This window comes from Pseudophryne corroboree, chromosome 9 (genome assembly GCF_028390025.1).
Source record: "Pseudophryne corroboree isolate aPseCor3 chromosome 9, aPseCor3.hap2, whole genome shotgun sequence".
NCBI classification, from domain to species: Eukaryota; Metazoa; Chordata; class Amphibia; order Anura; family Myobatrachidae; genus Pseudophryne; species Pseudophryne corroboree.
In genome coordinates, this window is record NC_086452.1 from 397,858,775 (window position 1) to 397,878,692 (window position 19,918).

General features: G+C 42.8%; 1 protein-coding gene across 1 annotated transcript in view; it reads left to right on the forward strand.

Moving 5' to 3' along the window:
• Positions 1–17,606, forward strand: part of ABHD6 (abhydrolase domain containing 6, acylglycerol lipase) — a 78,921-nt gene extending 61,315 nt beyond the window's left edge. Inside the window, exons 5-7 of the mRNA XM_063941547.1 lie at positions 16,057–16,189; positions 17,204–17,361; positions 17,526–17,606. Of these exons, the coding sequence (XP_063797617.1) occupies positions 16,057–16,189; positions 17,204–17,361; positions 17,526–17,606 (372 nt within the window). The remainder of the gene's footprint in view (positions 1–16,056; positions 16,190–17,203; positions 17,362–17,525) is intronic.
• The last annotated feature ends 2,312 nt before the right edge of the window (positions 17,607–19,918 follow it).

Below are 19,918 nucleotides of genomic sequence, written 5' to 3' on the forward strand. Positions count from 1 at the left end.
CTTATTTATTCAGTATAGGTCAGGATGCCAGTCCGTTAGGACGCTGCAGTGCCTAGTATATGAAGTGGCTAGTTATAAAGTGGCAGCTAAAATCAATAGCAGTGTTATACCTGTGTTAATCCAAAGGAAAACAGAAGGCAAACAAACCAACAATAAAACAGAAGGACTGCGTTACAACCACAAAACTCTGGATTATTATGTGGACTCCCCTCACCTCTACCATGAGAACTCCAGGACCAGGCTTACCACCTCTCTGGCTGAGAACATCAAGTCTTCCCCTGGGCCTAACCCTCAAGATGAGCAGGGTACTGTGGGGGGAGAGCACCAGGACCAGGCTCAGCAGGGACATCTCCATTGATCCTGAGGGTGCTATCCACAATCTCATACCCACCTGTACTATGATCTTATCAAAATAATGTTATCCCACTTAACCTTCTGCCACTGGTTACCTGTTATTGTTTATTCCCCCCGTTGTTTGTTTGTATTTGTTTTTTTTCCCCCTCCTCCACCCCACTGTGTGCTTTTTCTGCAATGTTTACCTCCACTGATTGCACACCCTGCCATTGCGCCCTAGATACAGGGTACATCATATTACTACATAAGTGTCAGTTTTCCCATATATGTACTGGGTCCTTGTATGGCTCACCTCCCACAGTGTAACCTTCGAAGTACGCCCAACATGGCTACCTCATCTGTTACGCTTGTGGATAGGATGAAAACTACATGGACCTGGTGGTTTTGTTGGAACCCAACTCTAAACTGTAGGACTCTGAAATCACCCCCATTTTGTGTCATCTCTTCTAGGGGTAGACTATTCCACCCTGGGTAATCCTACGCTGTGCATCCAAGATGGCTGCTGCACCTGGTACCTTGCTAGGGTGGAATACACAACCCTTGGAAGTTATTACCCAAAATGCCTACATCAATCCTGCATTATGCTTTCTGTGTGCTTAAGGTTTTCTTTTATGTCTGTGTGGCTGATCTATTGCTGTATCACTCAAATCCTCTGTATTTTGGTGGTCATTCCGAGTTGTTCGCTCGGTATTTTTTTTTCGCATCGCAGCGATTTTCCGCTAACTGCGCATGCGCAATGTTCGCACTGCGACTGCGCCAAGTAAATTTGCTATGCAGTTAGGTATTTTACTCACGACATTACGAGGTTTTTTCTTCGTTCTGGTGATTGTAATGTGATTGACAGGAAGTGGGTGTTTCTGGGCGGAAACAGGTCGTTTTATGGGAGTGTTTGAAAAAACGCTACCGTTTCTGGGAAAAACGCGGGAGTGGCTGGAGAAACGGAGGAGTGTCTGAGCGAACGCTGGGTGTGTTTGTGACGTCAAACCAGGAACGACAAGCACTGAACTGATCGCACTGGAAGAGTAAGTCTCGAGCTACTCAGAAACTGCACAGAGAAGTCTTCGCAATATTGCGAATCTTTCGTTTGCAATTTTGATAAGCTAAGATTCACTCCCAGTAGGCGGCGGCTTAGCGTGTGCAAAGCTGCTAAAAGCAGCTTGCGAGCGAACAACTCGGAACGAGGGCCTATGTGCTTTGTTTTTGATGTCTGTAAAGCGCCTTGAGTCCTGTTGGAGAAAGAGCGCTATATAAATAAAATTATTATTTCTCTGACGTCCTAGTGGATGCTGGGAACTCCGTAAGGACCATGGGGAATAGCGGCTCCACAGGAGACTGGGCACAAAAGTAAAGCTTTAGGACTACCTGGTGTGCACTGGCTCCTCCCCCTATGACCCTCCTCCAAGCCTCAGTTAGATTTTTGTGCCCGGCCGAGAAGGGTGCACACTAGGGGCTCTCCTGAGCTGCTTAGTGAAAAGTTTAGTTTTAGGTTTTTTATTTTCAGTGAGACCTGCTGGCAACAGGCTCACTGCATCGAGGGACTAAGGGGAGAAGAAGCGAACTCACCTGCGTGCAGAGTGGATTGGGCTTCTTAGGCTACTGGACACCATTAGCTCCAGAGGGACCGAACACAGGCCCAGCCTCGGAGCTCGGTCCCAGAGCCGCGCCGCCGGCCCCCTTACAGAGCCAGAAGCAAGAAGAGGTCCGGAAAAATCGGCGGCAGAAGACATCAGTCTTCAACAAGGTAGCGCACAGCACTGCAGCTGTGCGCCATTGTTACTCAGGCACACTTCACACTTCGGTCACTGAGGGTGCAGGGCGCTAGGGGGGGGGGCGCCCTGAGCAGCAATGTAAACACCTTGGCTGGCATAAATACACCACATATAACCCCCAGGGCTATATGGATGTATTTTAACCCCTGCCAGAATCCATAAAAATGCGGGAGAAAAGTCTGCGAAAAAGGGGCGGAGCCTATCTCCTCAGCACACTGGCGCCATTTTCTCTCACAGCTCTGTTGGAGGGAAGCTCCCTGGCTCTCCCCTGCAGTTACTACACTACAGAAAGGGGTTAAAAAAGAGAGGGGGGCACTAATTAGGCGCAGTATTAATAAAACAGCAGCTATAAGGGGAAAAACACTTCTATAAGGTTATCCCTGTATATATATAGCGCTCTGGTGTGTGCTGGCATACTCTCCCTCTGTCTCCCCAAAGGGCTAGTGGGGTCCTGTCCTCTATCAGAGCATTCCCTGTGTGTGTGCTGGGTGTCGGTACGATTGTGTCGACATGTATGAGGAGGAAAATGGTGTGGAGGCGGAGCAATTGCCTGTAATGGAGATGTCACCCCCTAGGGAGTCGACACCTGAGTGGATGAGCTTATGGAAGGAATTACGTGACAGTGTCGGCTCTTTACAAAAGATTGATGACATGAGACAGCCGACTACTCAGCCTGTGCCTGTCCAGGTGTCTCAAAAGCCATCAGGGGCTCTAAAACGCCCGTTACCTCAGATGGCAGATACAGACGCCGACACGGATACTGACTCCAGTGTCGACGATTAAGAGACAAATGTGACTTCCAGTAGGGCCACACGTTACATGATTGAGGCTATGGAAAATGTTTTACATATTTCTGATAATACCAGTACCACTAAAAAGGGTATTATGTTGGGTGAGAAAAAACTGCCTGTAGTTTTTCCTGCATCTGAGGAATTAAATGAAGTGTGTGATGATTCGTGGGTTTCCCCCGATAAAAACTGTTAATTCCTAAAAAGTTATTAGCATCATACCCCTTCCTGCCAGAGGATAGGGCACGTTTGGAAACACCCCCTAGGGTGGATAAAGCGCTCACACGCTTGTCTAAACAGGTGGCACTACCGTCCCCGGATACGGCCGCCCTTAAGGAACCTGCTGACAGAAAGCAGGAAAATATCCTAAAAATGTATATACACTCACACGGGTGTGATACTGTGACCAGCAATCGCCTCAGCCTGGATGTGCAGTGCTGGGGTGGCTTGGTCGGATTCCCTGACTGACAATATTGATACCCTAGATAGGGACAGTATATTACTGACTATAGAGCATTTAAAAGATGCATTTATATATATGCGTGATGCACAGAGGGATATTTGCCGACTGGCATCAAGAGTAAGTGCGCTGTCCATTTCTGCCAGAAGAGGGTTATGGACAAGTCAGTGGTCAGGTGATGCTGATTCCAAAAGGCATATGGAAGTATCGCCTTATAAAAGGGAGGAGTTATTTGGGGTAGGTCTAACAGACCTGGTGGCCACGGCAACGGCTGGGAAATCCACATTTTTACCCCAGGTAGCCTCTCAACATAAGAAGACGCCGTATTATCAGGCGCAGTCCTTTAGGCCCCATAAGGGCAAGCGGGCAAAAGACTCCTCTTTTCTGCCCCGTGGCAGAGGGAGAGGAAAAAGGCTGCAGCAGAAGCCATTCACAAGCTGTATTCCCAGCAGGTGATAATCAAGGTACCCCTCCTACAACAGGGAAAGGGGTATTATTCCACACTGTTTGTGGTACCGAAGCCGGACGGCTCGGTGAGACTTATTTTAAATCTGAAATCCTTGAACACTTACATACAAAGGTTCAAATTCGAGATGGAGTCACTCAGAGCGGTGATTGCGAACCTGGAAGAAGGGGATTATATGGTGTCTCTGGACATCAAGGATGCTTATCTCCATGTCCCAATTTACCCTTCTCACCAAGAGTACCTCAGGTTTGTGGTACAGAACTGTCACTATCAGTTTCAGACGCTGCCGTTTGGTTTGTCCACGGCACCCCGGGTCTTTACCAAAGTAATGGCCGAAATGATGATACTCCTTCGAAGGAAGGGAGTTTTAGTTATCCCTTACTTGGACGATCTCCTGATAAGGGCAAGATCCAGGGAACAATTGGTAGTCGGGGTAGCACTATCTCAGGTAGTGTTGCGGCAGCACGGTTGGATTCTCAATATTCCAAAATCGCAGCTGATCCCGACGACACGTCTTCTATTCCTAGGGATGATCCTGGACACAGTCCAGAAAAAGGTGTTTCTCCCGGAGGAGAAAGCCAGGGAGTTATCCGAACTAGTCAGAAACCTCCTAAAACCAGGCCAAGTGTCAGTGCATCAGTGCACAAGGGTCCTGGGAAAAATGGTGGCTTCCTACGAAGCGATTCCATTCGGCAGATTCCACGCAAGAACTTTCCAGTGGGACCTGCTGGACAAATGGTCCGGATCGCATCTTCAGATGCATCAGCGGATAACCCTGTCACCAAAGACAAGGGTGTCTCTCCTGTGGTGGTTGCAGAGTGCTCATCTTCTAGAGGGCCGCAGATTCGGCATTCAGGACTGGGTCCTGGTGACCACGGATGCCAGCCTGCGAGGCTGGGGAGCAGTCACACAGGGAAGAAATTTCCAGGGCTTGTGGTCAAGCCTGGAGACATCACTTCACATAAATATTTTGGAGCTAAGGGCCATTTACAATGCCCTAAGCCAAGCAAGACCTCTGCTTCAAGGTCAGCCGGTGCTGATCCAGTCGGACAACATCACGGCAGTCGCCCACGTAAACAGACAGGGCGGCACAAGAAGCAGGAGGGCAATGGCAGAAGCTGCAAGGATTTTTCGCTGGGCGGAAAATCATGTGATAGCATTGTCAGTAGTGTTCATTCCGGGAGTGGACAACTGGGAAGCAGACTTCCTCAGCAGGCACGACCTCCACCCGGGAGAGTGGGGACTTCACCCAGAAGTCTTCCACATGATTGTAAACCGTTGGGAAAAACCAAAGGTGGACATGATGGCGTCCCGCCTAAACAAAAAATTGGACAGGTATTGCGCCAGGTCAAGGGACCCTCAGGCAATAGCTGTGGACGCTCTGGTAACACCGTGGATGTACCAGTCAGTGTATGTGTTCCCTCCTCTTCCTCTCATACCAAAAGTACTGAGAATTATAAGACGGAGGGGAGTAAGAACTATACTCGTGGCTCCGGATTGGCCAAGAAGGACTTGGTACCCGGAACTTCAAGAGATGCTCACGGAGGACCCGTGGCCTCTACCTCTAAGAAGGGACCTGCTCCAGCAAGGACCCTGTCTATTCCAAGACTTACCGTGGCTGCGTTTGACGGCAGGGCGGTTGAACGCCGGATCCTGAAGGAAAAAGGCATTCCGGATGAAGTCATCCCTACCCTGATCAAGTCAGGAAGGATGTAACCGCAAAGCATTATCACCGCATTTGGCGAAAATATGTTGCGTGGTGCGAGGCCAGTAAGGCCCCGATGGAGGAATTTCAACTAGGTCGATTCCTGCATTTCCTGTAAACAGGAGTGTCTATGGGCCTAAAATTGGGGTCCATTAAGGTTCAAATTTCGGCCCTGTCAATTTTCTTCCAGAAAGAACTAGCTTCAGTTCCTGAAGTTCAGACGTTTGTAAAAGGGGTACTGCATATATACAGCCTCCTTTTGTGCCTCCAGTGGCACCTTGGGATCTCAATGTAGTTTTGGGGTTCCTAAAGTCACATTGGTTTGAACCACTTGAATCTGTGGAGTTAAAATATCTCACATGGAAAGTGGTCATGTTGTTGGCCCTGGCCTCGGCCAGGCGCGTGTCAGAATTGGCGGGCTTTATCCTGTAAAAGCCCTTATCTGATCTTCCATTCAGACAGGGCGGAATTGAGGACTCGTCCTCTTTTTCTCCCTAAGGTGGTTTCAGTGTTTCATCTGAACCAACCTATTGTGGTACCTGCGGCTACTAGTGACTTGGAGGACTCCAAGTTGCTGGATGTAGTCAGGGCCCTGAAAATATATGTTTCCAGGACGGCTGGAGTCAGAAAATCTGACTCGCTGTTTATCCTGTATGCACCCAACAAGCTGGGTGCTCCTGCTTCTAAGCAGACTATTGCTCGTTGGATTTGTAGTACAATTCAGCTTGCACATTCTGTGGTAGGCCTGCCACAGCCAAAATCTGTAAAAGCCCATTCCACAAGGAAGGTGGGCTCATCTTTGGCGGCTGCCCGAGGGGTCTCGGCGTTACAACTTTGCCGAGCAGCTACTTGGTCAGGGGCAAACACGTTTGCTAAATTCTACAAATTTGATACCCTGGCTGAGGAGGACCTGGAGTTCTCTCATTCGGTGCTGCAGAGTCATCCGCACTCTCCCGCCCGTTTGGGAGCTTTGGTATAATCCCCATGGTCCTTACGGAGTTCCCAGCATCCACTAGGACGTCAGAGAAAATAAGAATTTACTTACCGATAATTCTATTTCTCGTAGTCCGTAGTGGATGCTGGGCGCCCATCCCAAGTGCGGATTGTCTGCAATACTTGTACATAGTTATTGTTAACTAAATCGGGTTATTGTTGTTGTGAGCCATTGTTGCCTTATAGGTAATTGTCTGCACTTAGTATAATATTAGGGCAATGGATATTGTCTGAATCAAAATATAATTCATTATAAATAGGCGATGTTACCATAGTGGACAGTATACTGGATATATATAGTAAGGAATAGATATGAAATAAGTTTGAATGTATGAGGTAATGTTTAGCTGATTTAAGAGATTAGGTTTGTGTATGTGTTTATATAGATATACTGTATATTTGTGTTTTACAGCAAGATGGTAAAAAATAGTGTAGGGAACAGGTTTATTCTGCTCTAGTCATAAATAAGGCCAGAGAGGTTACAGTAAGATCAAGAGTCATTGTAGAGAAAAGGTATTAGGCCATAAATGATAATAGGTATGTGACAGAGCTCTGTTGGTCATTGGAATTCACAGGTGTGCTTACAGTAGATCAGAATCTACTGGTTTGTCTATTGTCCAGTGAAGGTTAAAAGCTAGGGAGTATAAATTAACTACTATGAAAAGAGATCACATCCATTGATAAAACATTGTGTAACCGACCCCAGGAAAACTTGTCAATACAACAGAACTTTGGATGAAAAGACATTCCAGATTTTACAATACTATACTTGCTTAAGGCAGTGTGGACACCACACTTTTATGACACCATGCCTCCGTGAACAGGACACGACAGCCCAGTTCAATGTTTGTTTTATTACACCTTGGAATCTGACAAACCTATAATTACCTATTCCATTGGAAACTATGAGAATATGATAGTTTGAATTGGTAAAATATGAGATAAAAGGACCAGACTTGTAGTTAGGAGTTAGAAGGAAGAGGGAGAGGGAGAAGAAGAAGGAGAAGGAAGGAAGTCAGTCAGGAGGAGAAGTCATGGAGAACATGCAGAAGGAATGATTCTTGGGATGGCAATCTTTAACTTGCAAGTATACATTTTATGTTAGCAATTGAAACTGTTTGTGAAACTTATGTCATGTTGTTTTATGTTATGTAACGAAGGAAGCATATATAATTATAATTAGTATATATATCACTACTGTGTATATCTTATTCTGTACGATTTGATCTGCCTGTAAATAAAGAATCATATAAAAAGAGCGGTAATATTCAAGCTTGAACTCTCTTTAAGGAATCTTAACTTAATAACTTCATAAGTCATATGTATAAGGACTGCATATATGTATCAGCCAATTAGTTTGTAAGCCTGACATAATATATTTGCAGATATATATGATAAATGCATATTAATTGAAATATATCCATATATTAAATACCATATATGATATATTAAATATTAATATTCATAAATATGATTCCATAAAGCAATATTGGCGACCACGAATTGGACTTGTTATTACTGAATCTGATTATCTGATCTATAATATTTATGAGGAGTAGCAGATGCTATAAGCTGGCTACCAAATCTGCAGAATCACGGTGGGGATGTATCTATGAAAATTTATTACCATTGTGTAATGTCAATTTTGTATTCTGTATAACCTAGGATAAATGTGTTAGTGCAATATACGTTATTTTAACTAACATAATATCTATTAGGAAGCAGCACCAAAGGCTATAAGCCTGCTGGCAAAATACAAGATCACAGTGGAATAGGTTACAAATGAGAATAAAGAATTTAAAGGCCTAGAATAGAAAATGTGCACAGTGGAAAAGAGTATTTCCAAATAAATGTATAAATGTACCAGGTATTAGAGTTTAACCTTAAGACACCGGTCAATCTTAAGGAGAGGATACCTTCAGTACTAAAAACAAAGAATATATAAATTTAGCATTGAAATGTTAAAAATGCAAAAGTTTTCTGTAGCATTTAGAAAAATGCGCAGAACTACGGCTCTAGAAGCCAAACAGAAATGTAAAGAAGAATCAGGTTCACGTCTTCGTAAGGCGTGCCTGACCATTAATGCAAAAATGCATTCGTTATTTAAGTCCCTTAAACAGAAAAATAAACAGAAAAAGTTTGGGGCAGAAGCGAAAAGCCTGACAGTTTGTAATCAAATTGTCAAGATCTCTGATGAAGAGATAACATCCAGCAAGCAAGCTGAGATAGAAACACCAAACAGGAATAGTGTTGAGGTATGTGAAACTCTGTACACAGAGTCTACAGGAGTCAGAAATGACTTAATCAGTCAAGATCCTAAAATTAAGGAAAGTTACATGTTGCAGGACTGCATCAATGTGCAGCGCATGGAGTCTGCTATGGTCACACAGACCACCAGCAGAACAGCCTCTGTGGTAAAGGAAGAAAGTAGCAATGTGCCGGATGTGTCTATCATCAGACAGCACATTAATGTAAAGGAGGTAGCAGCAATAGGAGATGTCCCCTATACTGTGTCTAGTAAGGGGGAAGATCATTGTAACTCAGATTATGAGTATTCTGCTGAATACACTCTCAGAGTTCCCAATGTAAATGAAGAATTTGTTATGCCCTTAGGCAAAGGTGAATTGTCAGCAGATTTAAACACTGATAGCAGCAGTACAGTGCACACAGGGGTGGGGAAGTTCCCCATGGTGAAAACTCCCATGGCAACCAGAGTTGCAAACCTTGAAATGTATTCACCTGGAAACATGTTTAAAGGGAAAATCCATGAAATTAATTCAGGAATGCATGTTTACAAACAAAGTTCCCAAACTTATGTAACCCCCACAGAGCACTCAGAGACTTCTAGTGATGGTGCAAATGTTTGCATGCTCTCAGAGAGACCACATGCAGAGTGTCATTCTGCAAACCACACACCAATTAACAATGACAAAAAGGATCACCAGGATGAAAATGTTTTTATGCCCTGGTGCCATAACCATTTTATTACAGGTGTGGAAAGACAGAAAGCCCTGGGACCTGCAATACATATTTGGCAAAGTTTAACAAGTTTCTCTCCCCACAAAAGTAGGTTTTTTCAGAAGCTCCAAGATTCTTCCAAACTAAGGAGCCACACCAAGCAGCAAACGCTATGGTTAAAGACAGTCTGGGACCAGGCTGCATCACAAGGGAGTATGGTCACAAGTGAATACGGTAGTATCATTCCTTTACTTGTTAGATCCAATGAAGCCATTGTTTGCTTTGATGTTCAAACAGCCACAGTTTCCAAATTAAACCTGCATCATATCTGCAGCGACAATTGTGCTGTCATTGACACACAATGTGACAGGAAAGATTGGCACAGGCCAGAAACAATTGTTTGTTTGTTATTCAATCGTTAAAAGACACATTTGTAAATTCTGTACCTGATAACATGCAGCAGATAGGACAGAATGCATAGCAAGCTATGTTAAATCACTGTATAAATATCTGTGATAGTCATTGTATGTATTTTTGTTTGATTCATAGTAATCCTGGCAACCTGTATACAGAATGGTGCAAGACTCCAAAAAGACTCCAATTTACAAGGGAAAAGGTCTTCATTAACCCTTTCATCGCTGCTATCCAGCAAAATCTACATAGCATCCCTAAAGACTGATATATGGACAAATCCTCAAGGAGTTTTCCAGTTTCACAAGAAAGGGGAAGGTTTTCATTAACCCTTTCATCACAAGTAATCATTACTTGTCTTTCAAACTACATGTACACTCCCACAACAGTGTACAGCACATCTCATCACTGTGATTATACAGAACTGTCTCATCCCTTCATATACCTTAATCACATATATGTAAACATTTGTCTGAGATATATTTTATATCATTGCATATATACCTTGTAAATATTTTATGTTTTTTTTATATATTACACAATAGATACTACCTATGCTTCCTTCGTAAAAGCTTCAAAAGTAATTAAATATCTAATACAGGATGGTATACCACGTTATAACAAATTGGGCCGAGATTATTAAGTGGGATGAATAATTCTCTTAATAAAGACTGTCACAAGTCTAAGATAATTATTTGTAGCATAACAGGGTCACTGTATATGCACATGGCTGCATATAAAATAATATTGGATGGAATTAGATATATTTAAAGCCATTCCTAAATGATATTTAATATCTGTTTGAAGCAAAATTATATTCATTTATTGTATTGATAGGATGTTACTATATACACATCAAAAGCATTTTAAATAATTATTAGTCAAAATATAGGTAGGATAGAAAACGCCTTTATATGGGTTAAACTGGTATAAGTTTATGTAAGATTGAGATGTATAAATAGGTACAAGGTAGAATAAGGAGATTTAAGACTGCATGGTAATTTATTCAGTGAGGAAATACAGAACAGAGTAGGTGTACTACTCACAGCCATTTGTGGTACTATTGCCCGAAGACAATTAAGACCTACTATTAACAAGCAAGGAAAGAAAGAAAGAAAGAAAAAAAAAAAGACTGTTTCATATATGCCTGTTCTATTCAAAATCACAACCTGTTTGTGCAAAAGCAATATGGACACTGGTCACAACTGCGGCATTGGATAAACGCAAAGGAAACAGAACTGCTAAAGACTGTATAAAGACTATTACTATTACTGAGGGTCGTCACAAGTACTGAATGTTCAAGACACAGCACTCGACGTACACAGCCCTCTGCCTCAAACAGCGAAATGGCAAGCAAAGGAGCAGCTGCTACGAAGAATTCTACTTCTAGTAATGGTGCAAATGTTGCAAACGCAAGGCCATAATGCAAACGCAAGGCATCTCCAATTGCAAGCAAACCACGCAGATGACAGTCTTATCCCAGTAAATTGCTACATACAAGAACAGCAAAAATGTCCAAATGTACTGATCCAGATACAGAAAAAAGGTCTACAATTGGGCTATGGTATTCCAAATGTCTGTAGAAATTAGTTTTCCTCATGAATACTGAATAAAAACCTCAGTCTTGTCTGCTTTAGTTAAAAAGTAGAATAAGGTTAGGTAAGCTAAGAATTTTTAGAGATTTTTAAAATCACAATGGTTATTATTATTACACTTATGGTATATATTAGGGTTACAACAAAAGTTATGTTTTGAAGAAATATTTTGAAATGTATTTGGAAGCAATTACGCTAGTTTAATGTGTGGCCAATCAAAATAATTTCTCATGGCCACAAGGGGGCGACTGTTGCCTTATAGGTAATTGTCTGCACTTAGTATAATATTAGGGCAATGGATATTGTCTGAATCAAAATATAATTCATTATAAATAGGCGATGTTACCATAGTGGACAGTATACTGGATATATATAGTAAGGAATAGATATGAAATAAGTTTGAATGTATGAGGTAATGTTTAGCTGATTTAAGAGATTAGGTTTGTGTATGTGTTTATATAGATATACTGTATATTTGTGTTTTACAGCAAGATGGTAAAAAATAGTGTAGGGAACAGGTTTATTCTGCTCTAGTCATAAATAAGGCCAGAGAGGTTACAGTAAGATCAAGAGTCATTGTAGAGAAAAGGTATTAGGCCATAAATGATAATAGGTATGTGACAGAGCTCTGTTGGTCATTGGAATTCACAGGTGTGCTTACAGTAGATCAGAATCTACTGGTTTGTCTATTGTCCAGTGAAGGTTAAAAGCTAGGGAGTATAAATTAACTACTATGAAAAGAGATCACATCCATTGATAAAACATTGTGTAACCGACCCCAGGAAAACTTGTCAATACAACAGAACTTTGGATGAAAAGACATTCCAGATTTTACAATACTATACTTGCTTAAGGCAGTGTGGACACCACACTTTTATGACACCATGCCTCCGTGAACAGGACACGACAGCCCAGTTCAATGTTTGTTTTATTACACCTTGGAATCTGACAAACCTATAATTACCTATTCCATTGGAAACTATGAGAATATGATAGTTTGAATTGGTAAAATATGAGATAAAAGGACCAGACTTGTAGTTAGGAGTTAGAAGGAAGAGGGAGAGGGAGAAGAAGAAGGAGAAGGAAGGAAGTCAGTCAGGAGGAGAAGTCATGGAGAACATGCAGAAGGAATGATTCTTGGGATGGCAATCTTTAACTTGCAAGTATACATTTTATGTTAGCAATTGAAACTGTTTGTGAAACTTATGTCATGTTGTTTTATGTTATGTAACGAAGGAAGCATATATAATTATAATTAGTATATATATCACTACTGTGTATATCTTATTCTGTACGATTTGATCTGCCTGTAAATAAAGAATCATATAAAAAGAGCGGTAATATTCAAGCTTGAACTCTCTTTAAGGAATCTTAACTTAATAACTTCATAAGTCATATGTATAAGGACTGCATATATGTATCAGCCAATTAGTTTGTAAGCCTGACATAATATATTTGCAGATATATATGATAAATGCATATTAATTGAAATATATCCATATATTAAATACCATATATGATATATTAAATATTAATATTCATAAATATGATTCCATAAAGCAATACCATCTATCCAGAGGCTCCTCTGTTATCATGCTGTTAACTGGGTTCAGATCACAAGTTGTACAGTGTGATTGGTGTGGCTGGTATGAGTCTTACCCGGGATTCATAAATCCTTCCTTATTGTGTACGCTCGTCCGGGCACAGTATCCTAACTGAGGCTTGGAGGAGGGTCATAGGGGGAGGAGCCAGTGCACACCAGTTAGTCCTAAAGCTTTTACTTTTGTGCCCAGTCTCCTGCGGAGCCGCTATTCCCCATGGTCCTTACGGAGTTCCCAGACTACGAGAAATAGAATTATCGGTAAGTAAATTCTTATTTATTATTATTATTATTATTATTATTATCATCAGACATAGGGCCTCATTTAGAGATTTACATAAACCCGATGTTGACGCAAATCTCAGATGTTGTTTGATATGCGCACTGTGCATGTGCAGATCTGGGTCTGTGATGTCACTCACAATGCACCAAAAGCCATAGCATGTGGGGATGGCGATGGAAATGGAGATGTGCTGGCTGCATTTTCTGGGAGTGCTAAAGCTAGAGGCTGCGTTCTGGCCCCGGCAATGTGATTTGGCCGGACATCCTGACATCTGATGGTCATGCCGTTGATCCGATTCTGTGTCTTTGGATGCAGCAGCAGATTACAGAAGCCGTCAGTGGGTACCTATTAGCACAAAATGCCTCCTGTGGCTTCTGTGTGTGGTAGATCTACAGTCATTAGGTTGACCCCATATGGTTGACATGGTCGAAAGGTTGACAGTGTCATAGGTCGACATATACAAAAAGGTCGACAGGATCAAAAGGTTGACAAGTTTGTTTGTGTCATTTTCTATGTTTTATGATATGTGACCACAAATATAGCAATAGTAGACCTTGGCGGGTTCAGTTCGCTCACCATGCTTCGGGCTTCACTGCACTCGGCGCAGATTACTATTCCCAGTGGTAGTCCACGTGGATGGTAACCCAAGCAAAGTTGAAAAATATTTATTACCAGTTATTTATATAGCGCACACATATTCCACAGCGCTGTTCAGAGAATGTTTGGCCAATCACATCAGTCCCTACCCTGGATGAGCTTACAATCTGTAGTCCCTACCACATGTACACACACACATTAACTCTATGGTTAAATTTGATAGGAACCAATTAACCTACCAGTATATTTTTGGATTGTGGGAGGAAACTGGAGTACCCGGAGGAAACCCATGCAAGCACGGGGAGAATATACAAACTCCACACAGGGCCATGGTGGGATTCAAACCCATGACCTCAGTGCTGTGAGGCAGTAATGCTAACCATTACACAGTCCGTGTTGCCAAAACAAATGTGAAAAATATGTGAAAACACCCCAAAAATTCCAAAATTTGTTGACCATATGTGTGTTGACCATTGTCATATTGATCTTTTGAACCTGTTGACCTTAAGCACTGTCTACCTTTTACCTGTCGACCTTTTGACCCTGTTGATGTTACAGATGGAGCCGCACTCATCTGAGGCGGCTCCATCGCAGGCGTGCACTCCTGGCGTGACTAGGCGATCCGTCCGCCTAGCCCCGCCTGGAGTGCACAGAGACGCTCTCCCATTCTAGTGAATAGGGCGTGTCTCCATCAGCATCTTTGTCACGGACGTTCGCACCTCCCAGATGGAGACGCTCTCCTATTCTAGTGAATGGGGCGCGTCTTCGTCATGAACAGAGACGCTCTCGTCATTAGGGCGCGCCCAGGCACAGACGGAGCCACGACCAGCATGGCTCCATCTATATGGTGTCGACATATTAACGATCTAGACAGTGTAGAGCTCACACCCGGATACGGTGACTTCTGCATGTTGTAGCACAACAGCTGGGTACGATCACAACACAGCTGTAGTTATAGTGTCCACCTCTGAATCCGACCCATACTTATCTAGGAAATGAAACCAAAAAATTACACAGTAATATTTTAAAAGTTAAATGTGTCTATTTTCATTTCTAGTATTAAACTTATATACAATACTAGCTGTTCTACCAGTTCTTTGCACAGGAGTTTCTGATTTTCACGGTTGTAAATATAAATGAGTGTTAACACGTAGCACCCATAGCAGATACGGTAAAAAGTAACAGGATCATTTTTGTAGTAAATTAAATTCTACACACTGGAGGTGCAATCCAAATTTTGATCAGATTGTCTGTTTGGGCGTTATCATTCACGCAACGCAAGCCATGCATCAGTAATGACATCATTATATCAGCCCCCTTTTCCTCCCCTTAGGGGAGGTTTATTAAAATTCTAAGTACGTAGCTTTCCTATTAGTAATGAGTCGGTTAGTGAGTGAGTGAGGGCTTTCACATTTTTATATACACACACATATATAGATATATGTATATATATATATATATATATATATATATATATATATATAATGACTGCTTTTTCTAACAGTTAAAGATAAAGTGGTTTTATAAAGGAACAAATCACAAGAGTATATACTTTTTAAATAAAATGATCAAAAACCTAATTTAACAATTTGAATAATAAGTTTCCGGAGGTCAAATTATAATAAAAAAAAGATGGTTTAAGAAATAGCCCTTGGTAGGAAAAGATTAGCAACTCGCGTTAACAAAAGGCTTTGGTTATATTAGCAAGGCAATAAAAGCTTTTACTTACAGCAGCAATACTCAACACGTTTTCTTCCTTATGCTTCTCAGCATAAAAAGATCATTCTTTTAATACCGGTAAAATAGAGAGAGGACATTGAGGAGACTGGAAGCTGGACTGCTCGCCAGTTTTACATTCTGCTATTTTACGCAGAAATGCCAGTATGTTTTTTTTTTTTTTGTCTATTCTTACATTTTCTGAACCATTTTACTTCTGCTCCATTTTTTGGAAAAAAGCTGTTAATGAGCTGATACAAAAAAGATTGTCAGCTTCCTTAGTGATTACTAGTTACCTTTAAAGACATGAGATATGTGTGAGATTATATATAACACAACATGTTCTTGTTTTCCTTGGCAGTTTGTTGAGAGTATACATTTGAACAAGAATCCCTTCCATCTTGTTGGTACATCAATGGGGGGATGTGTCGCTGGGGTGTATGCTGCCCAGTACCCCTCTGACATCTGCAGTTTGTCTCTCATTTGTCCTGCAGGTAAATCCTTTTATCTTACTTTGCATGCCGCCTATAAGGCCAGATGTGTTTTGTACCACAAGGACCAGACCCATGTTTAAATAGACTATAGCCCTCTATGTTAAATCAAACTGTAGTTAGTATTTTTTTCCAGTTGATTTAATCATGGTGCATGAATGGCAATCACAGTTGGTCCTGCTTCTAGGCAGCGCTGATAGATCCAGTGTAAAGGGGGGTACACACGGAGAGATCCGTGTTTAAAATCTAAGCAATCTGACTAGATTGCTTAGATTTTAAGCACGGATCTGCCATGTGTATGCCCCCCAGTGATAGCCGCGCATCGCTATCGCCGGTGCTAGATTGGCTTGCATGCAGGCTCAATCTAGCGGGTCGTTCACTTCAGCGCTGTGTAAAGTGAGCGCCCCCCTGTCATCGTCCCCCCTCGCTCAGCACACATCGTGCTGTGCTGAGCGGGGGGAGAGATGTGTGCTGAGCGGTCTGTGTTAAGATCGCTCAGCGCACATCTCTCCCATCAGTACCCCCCTTAACCTGGATCTAATACTAGCTGGTAAGTATGGTACTGTTAGATCATGCAGCATCCCCTGGATCTATAGGACAGGCTGGAAGAGAAGACCTTTACCTGCGTATCTGTGAGACCTGTAATGTCTAGCTTATAAAGGTGCCAGCAGACGTTACTGTTACTTGCCCTAGTGTGGTCAAATAACAGCTGACGTTACTGAATATTATTGGATTGGTATTCAGAGATATGGGATCTCCATTTTGCCTGTCTATACAATGCCCATTGATAAGAAGAGGCTAAAATCACATATACCTTATTAATCCTAGTATCCCGCTTGACCTGGCATATGTATTTGTAGATCTAGAATGAGAAATTGTGCTTTATAAGGACTAATCCAGTTGAAATAAGCGAAGAGACTTTTACCTGGACTGGCTGCAGAGCCGATGATAAGCTTTTGTTATGTTTACTTCAAGAACAATTTTCGTGTCTTTCTCGTCTCCCTTCACAATAATCAGGCTTGCAATATCCGACTGAGAGTAAATTTCTGAAACATCTGAAAGACTTGGAAGAATCTGGTGATGACCAGAAAATTCCCCTCATCCCGTCCACGGCAGAAGAGATGGAGCAGATGCTGAAACTGTGCTCATACGTCCGCTTCAAGATTCCACAGCAGGTAAGCATTAGACCTTCTATGTAATATTCCCTCCCGAATGGATGAGAGAGTGCGGGAAGAAATATTCATTGTTGGTTGCTGACAAAAGGAACCAGTCACTGGATGTTTTCTCCTGAAAAGTATTTATAGACTGCTTTCTCCTAAACATTTGCTCGGGCCCCAAGATGGCTGCCACCGCAGTGCGCACAAATGACAATGAGGACATTCACAATCAAATTACAGTTGAATCAAAAATGTTGCTCTAAGGCTGTGTAAGGTTTATTCACAGAACAGAGATTACGGACGCTATGCTGTGGTTCCAAATGCGACTTGCTACGTGATAACATAAAAAAAAATATTTTTTCAAGTTGTTGTGTAGAAGAGTCAAATATCTTTTTACTGTGAAAAAATAAGGTCAGGTTATGGGTAAAACGAATTAAAATGTAAATGAAATAAACATACAGATGTGCCCTCATACACCTTGGGCCGGATTGAAATGTTGTTGCGGGTCCCTGCACTCGCGAGTGCCCCCCGGCAGCTAGAAGTTCATTTCATCTCGCCACCCCCGGAAGCTTAAATGCACGTAAAGAGACCCTTTTGGGCACCCAAATGGGTCTTTTCATGCTCGCGCCCATTTGTTTAGTAGGGTTTAGGTGTTTTGCGCGCCTTAACACGTCTCTAATGAGCGTGATAAGTGGGGAGAATCGAATATCACCTCGTCACTTTACACGGGAGATCGGGAGCGATAAAACAATTGAATTCCCCACCCTTGTGTCTATACGCCATACAGCGCAAGAAGCCCAGCGTGACTGAGACGCTTTGGGAGGAGTAGTGTATCGTATTTTTTTTTTTCACATTTTCATCTTATTTGCTTCGCAGACGCAGGAAAAAAAACACTCATTAGTTTTAAACACATAGAGTCGCAGATGAACGCAGGAAATTTGCACGAGAAAAAGCAGTGGTGGCTGCATGGTAGCACTTCATACACAATTCAGACTCATTAGCATGCACATGTACAGATGTCGCACATCAGATTGATCAGTGCAAATTAGCTTTGTCACTTACAGTTGTTTTATTGATGCAAATAAGAGGCACATTGTGAAAGACACTCACCGTGGCCGAGTTGCTCAGGAGCTGGTGCACCAGGAGGGGGTATTTAGCGTGACTGAAGCCACACTGAATGAGGAAACATCTGTCATGGTGTGGCGCCCTCCAGATGGCGCCGGCGCCCTCCGGAAAGGCGGCACCCCGGGCAAAAGTCCTGCTTGCCCGTGGCAAGATCCCCTACTGAATACATTCTACTTACATTACTTTTTTAATGGTTTGTAAACCTTTTGATTCCTGTACTACATTCTAATTCTTTTTTTCACCTGGGTCAGTATTATTACAAAGAGGAAGGATATGTAAAGGAAACTGCTATAAATCAATATGTATGGTTCACATTGCCGGCTGTCAGGATTCTGGCGTCAGTATCCTGACCACTGGGACACCGACAGCTGGTAAATTAACCGCGTCCCGCTCACAGAGTGTATGTGATTATAGCTATATGGTTAGAATCCTAGAGACAGGTCTCTCTAATCTCCACAGCTATTCCTCTGGTGTAATGGGCCTGATTCCCAGTAGTATGCTATGCTGATGTTTTCACAATTGAGCGATTACCAGTAAACTGCGCGTGCATCACAGCCGTAAGGCGCACACGCAGGGAATGATTTGCAAGTGATTGACAGGGAGCTGCTGTTTTATGGTAGGTAACGGGGAGTGGTGGAAAAACACGGGCATGTCAACATTTTCAGAGTATGTATGAGCCGCTGACTGTGATCCTGTACACAGGAACCACGGGGGTCATTCCTACCCGATCGCTCGCTGCAGCTTGTCGCAGTGCAGCGATCGGGTCGGAACTGCACATGCAATGGGGGGGGGGGGGGGGGAGGCCGCGGAGGCTGCGTGACATCACACACAGCCGCTGCGGGCCAGGGAGCGACGAGTAGCTCCCGGCCAGCACGCTAGAGCTGCGCTGGCCGGGAGCTACTCTTGAAGTACAAAGGCATTTCTGCTATGCGATGCCTTTGCACTTCTGTGGGGGGGGGGGCAGCACTGACAGGCGTCTCTATATAAATCCCAGCGTCCGGAAGCATATTTCCTCTGAGTCATAAATCGCGTCTGTGGCGGCATTAGCGTGCAGCTATGAATCAGGCCCAATGTGTATAAGAGGCGTCGCATGCAAACAGTGACTAGACAGAAGTGATGCATTCTCTGCCGTCGCCCCATGTGTTTCCCGCTGCCTCCCTAACTTCTTGTGTAGCTTCAGTCACTGTGCCCGTATTATTTAGGCGTATGATAGCTGAAGCCAGGAAAGAATGGAGAAAGATCCCTTTTTACCATTGATCTCTGGTGCATGTACTTGCGCTGTTAGTCACTGTGCTCCTAATGCAGTGGTAATTAGTTCTTTGTCATTGGATCACTAAATGTATCTTGGTCCGGTGCTATCATTAGGCATAAGGCAGTCTCCTAGAGCTCCAACGTTTTGGGTGAGCTTAGCATACCGAGTAAGTGACAAATAATATTATCCAGACTTAGG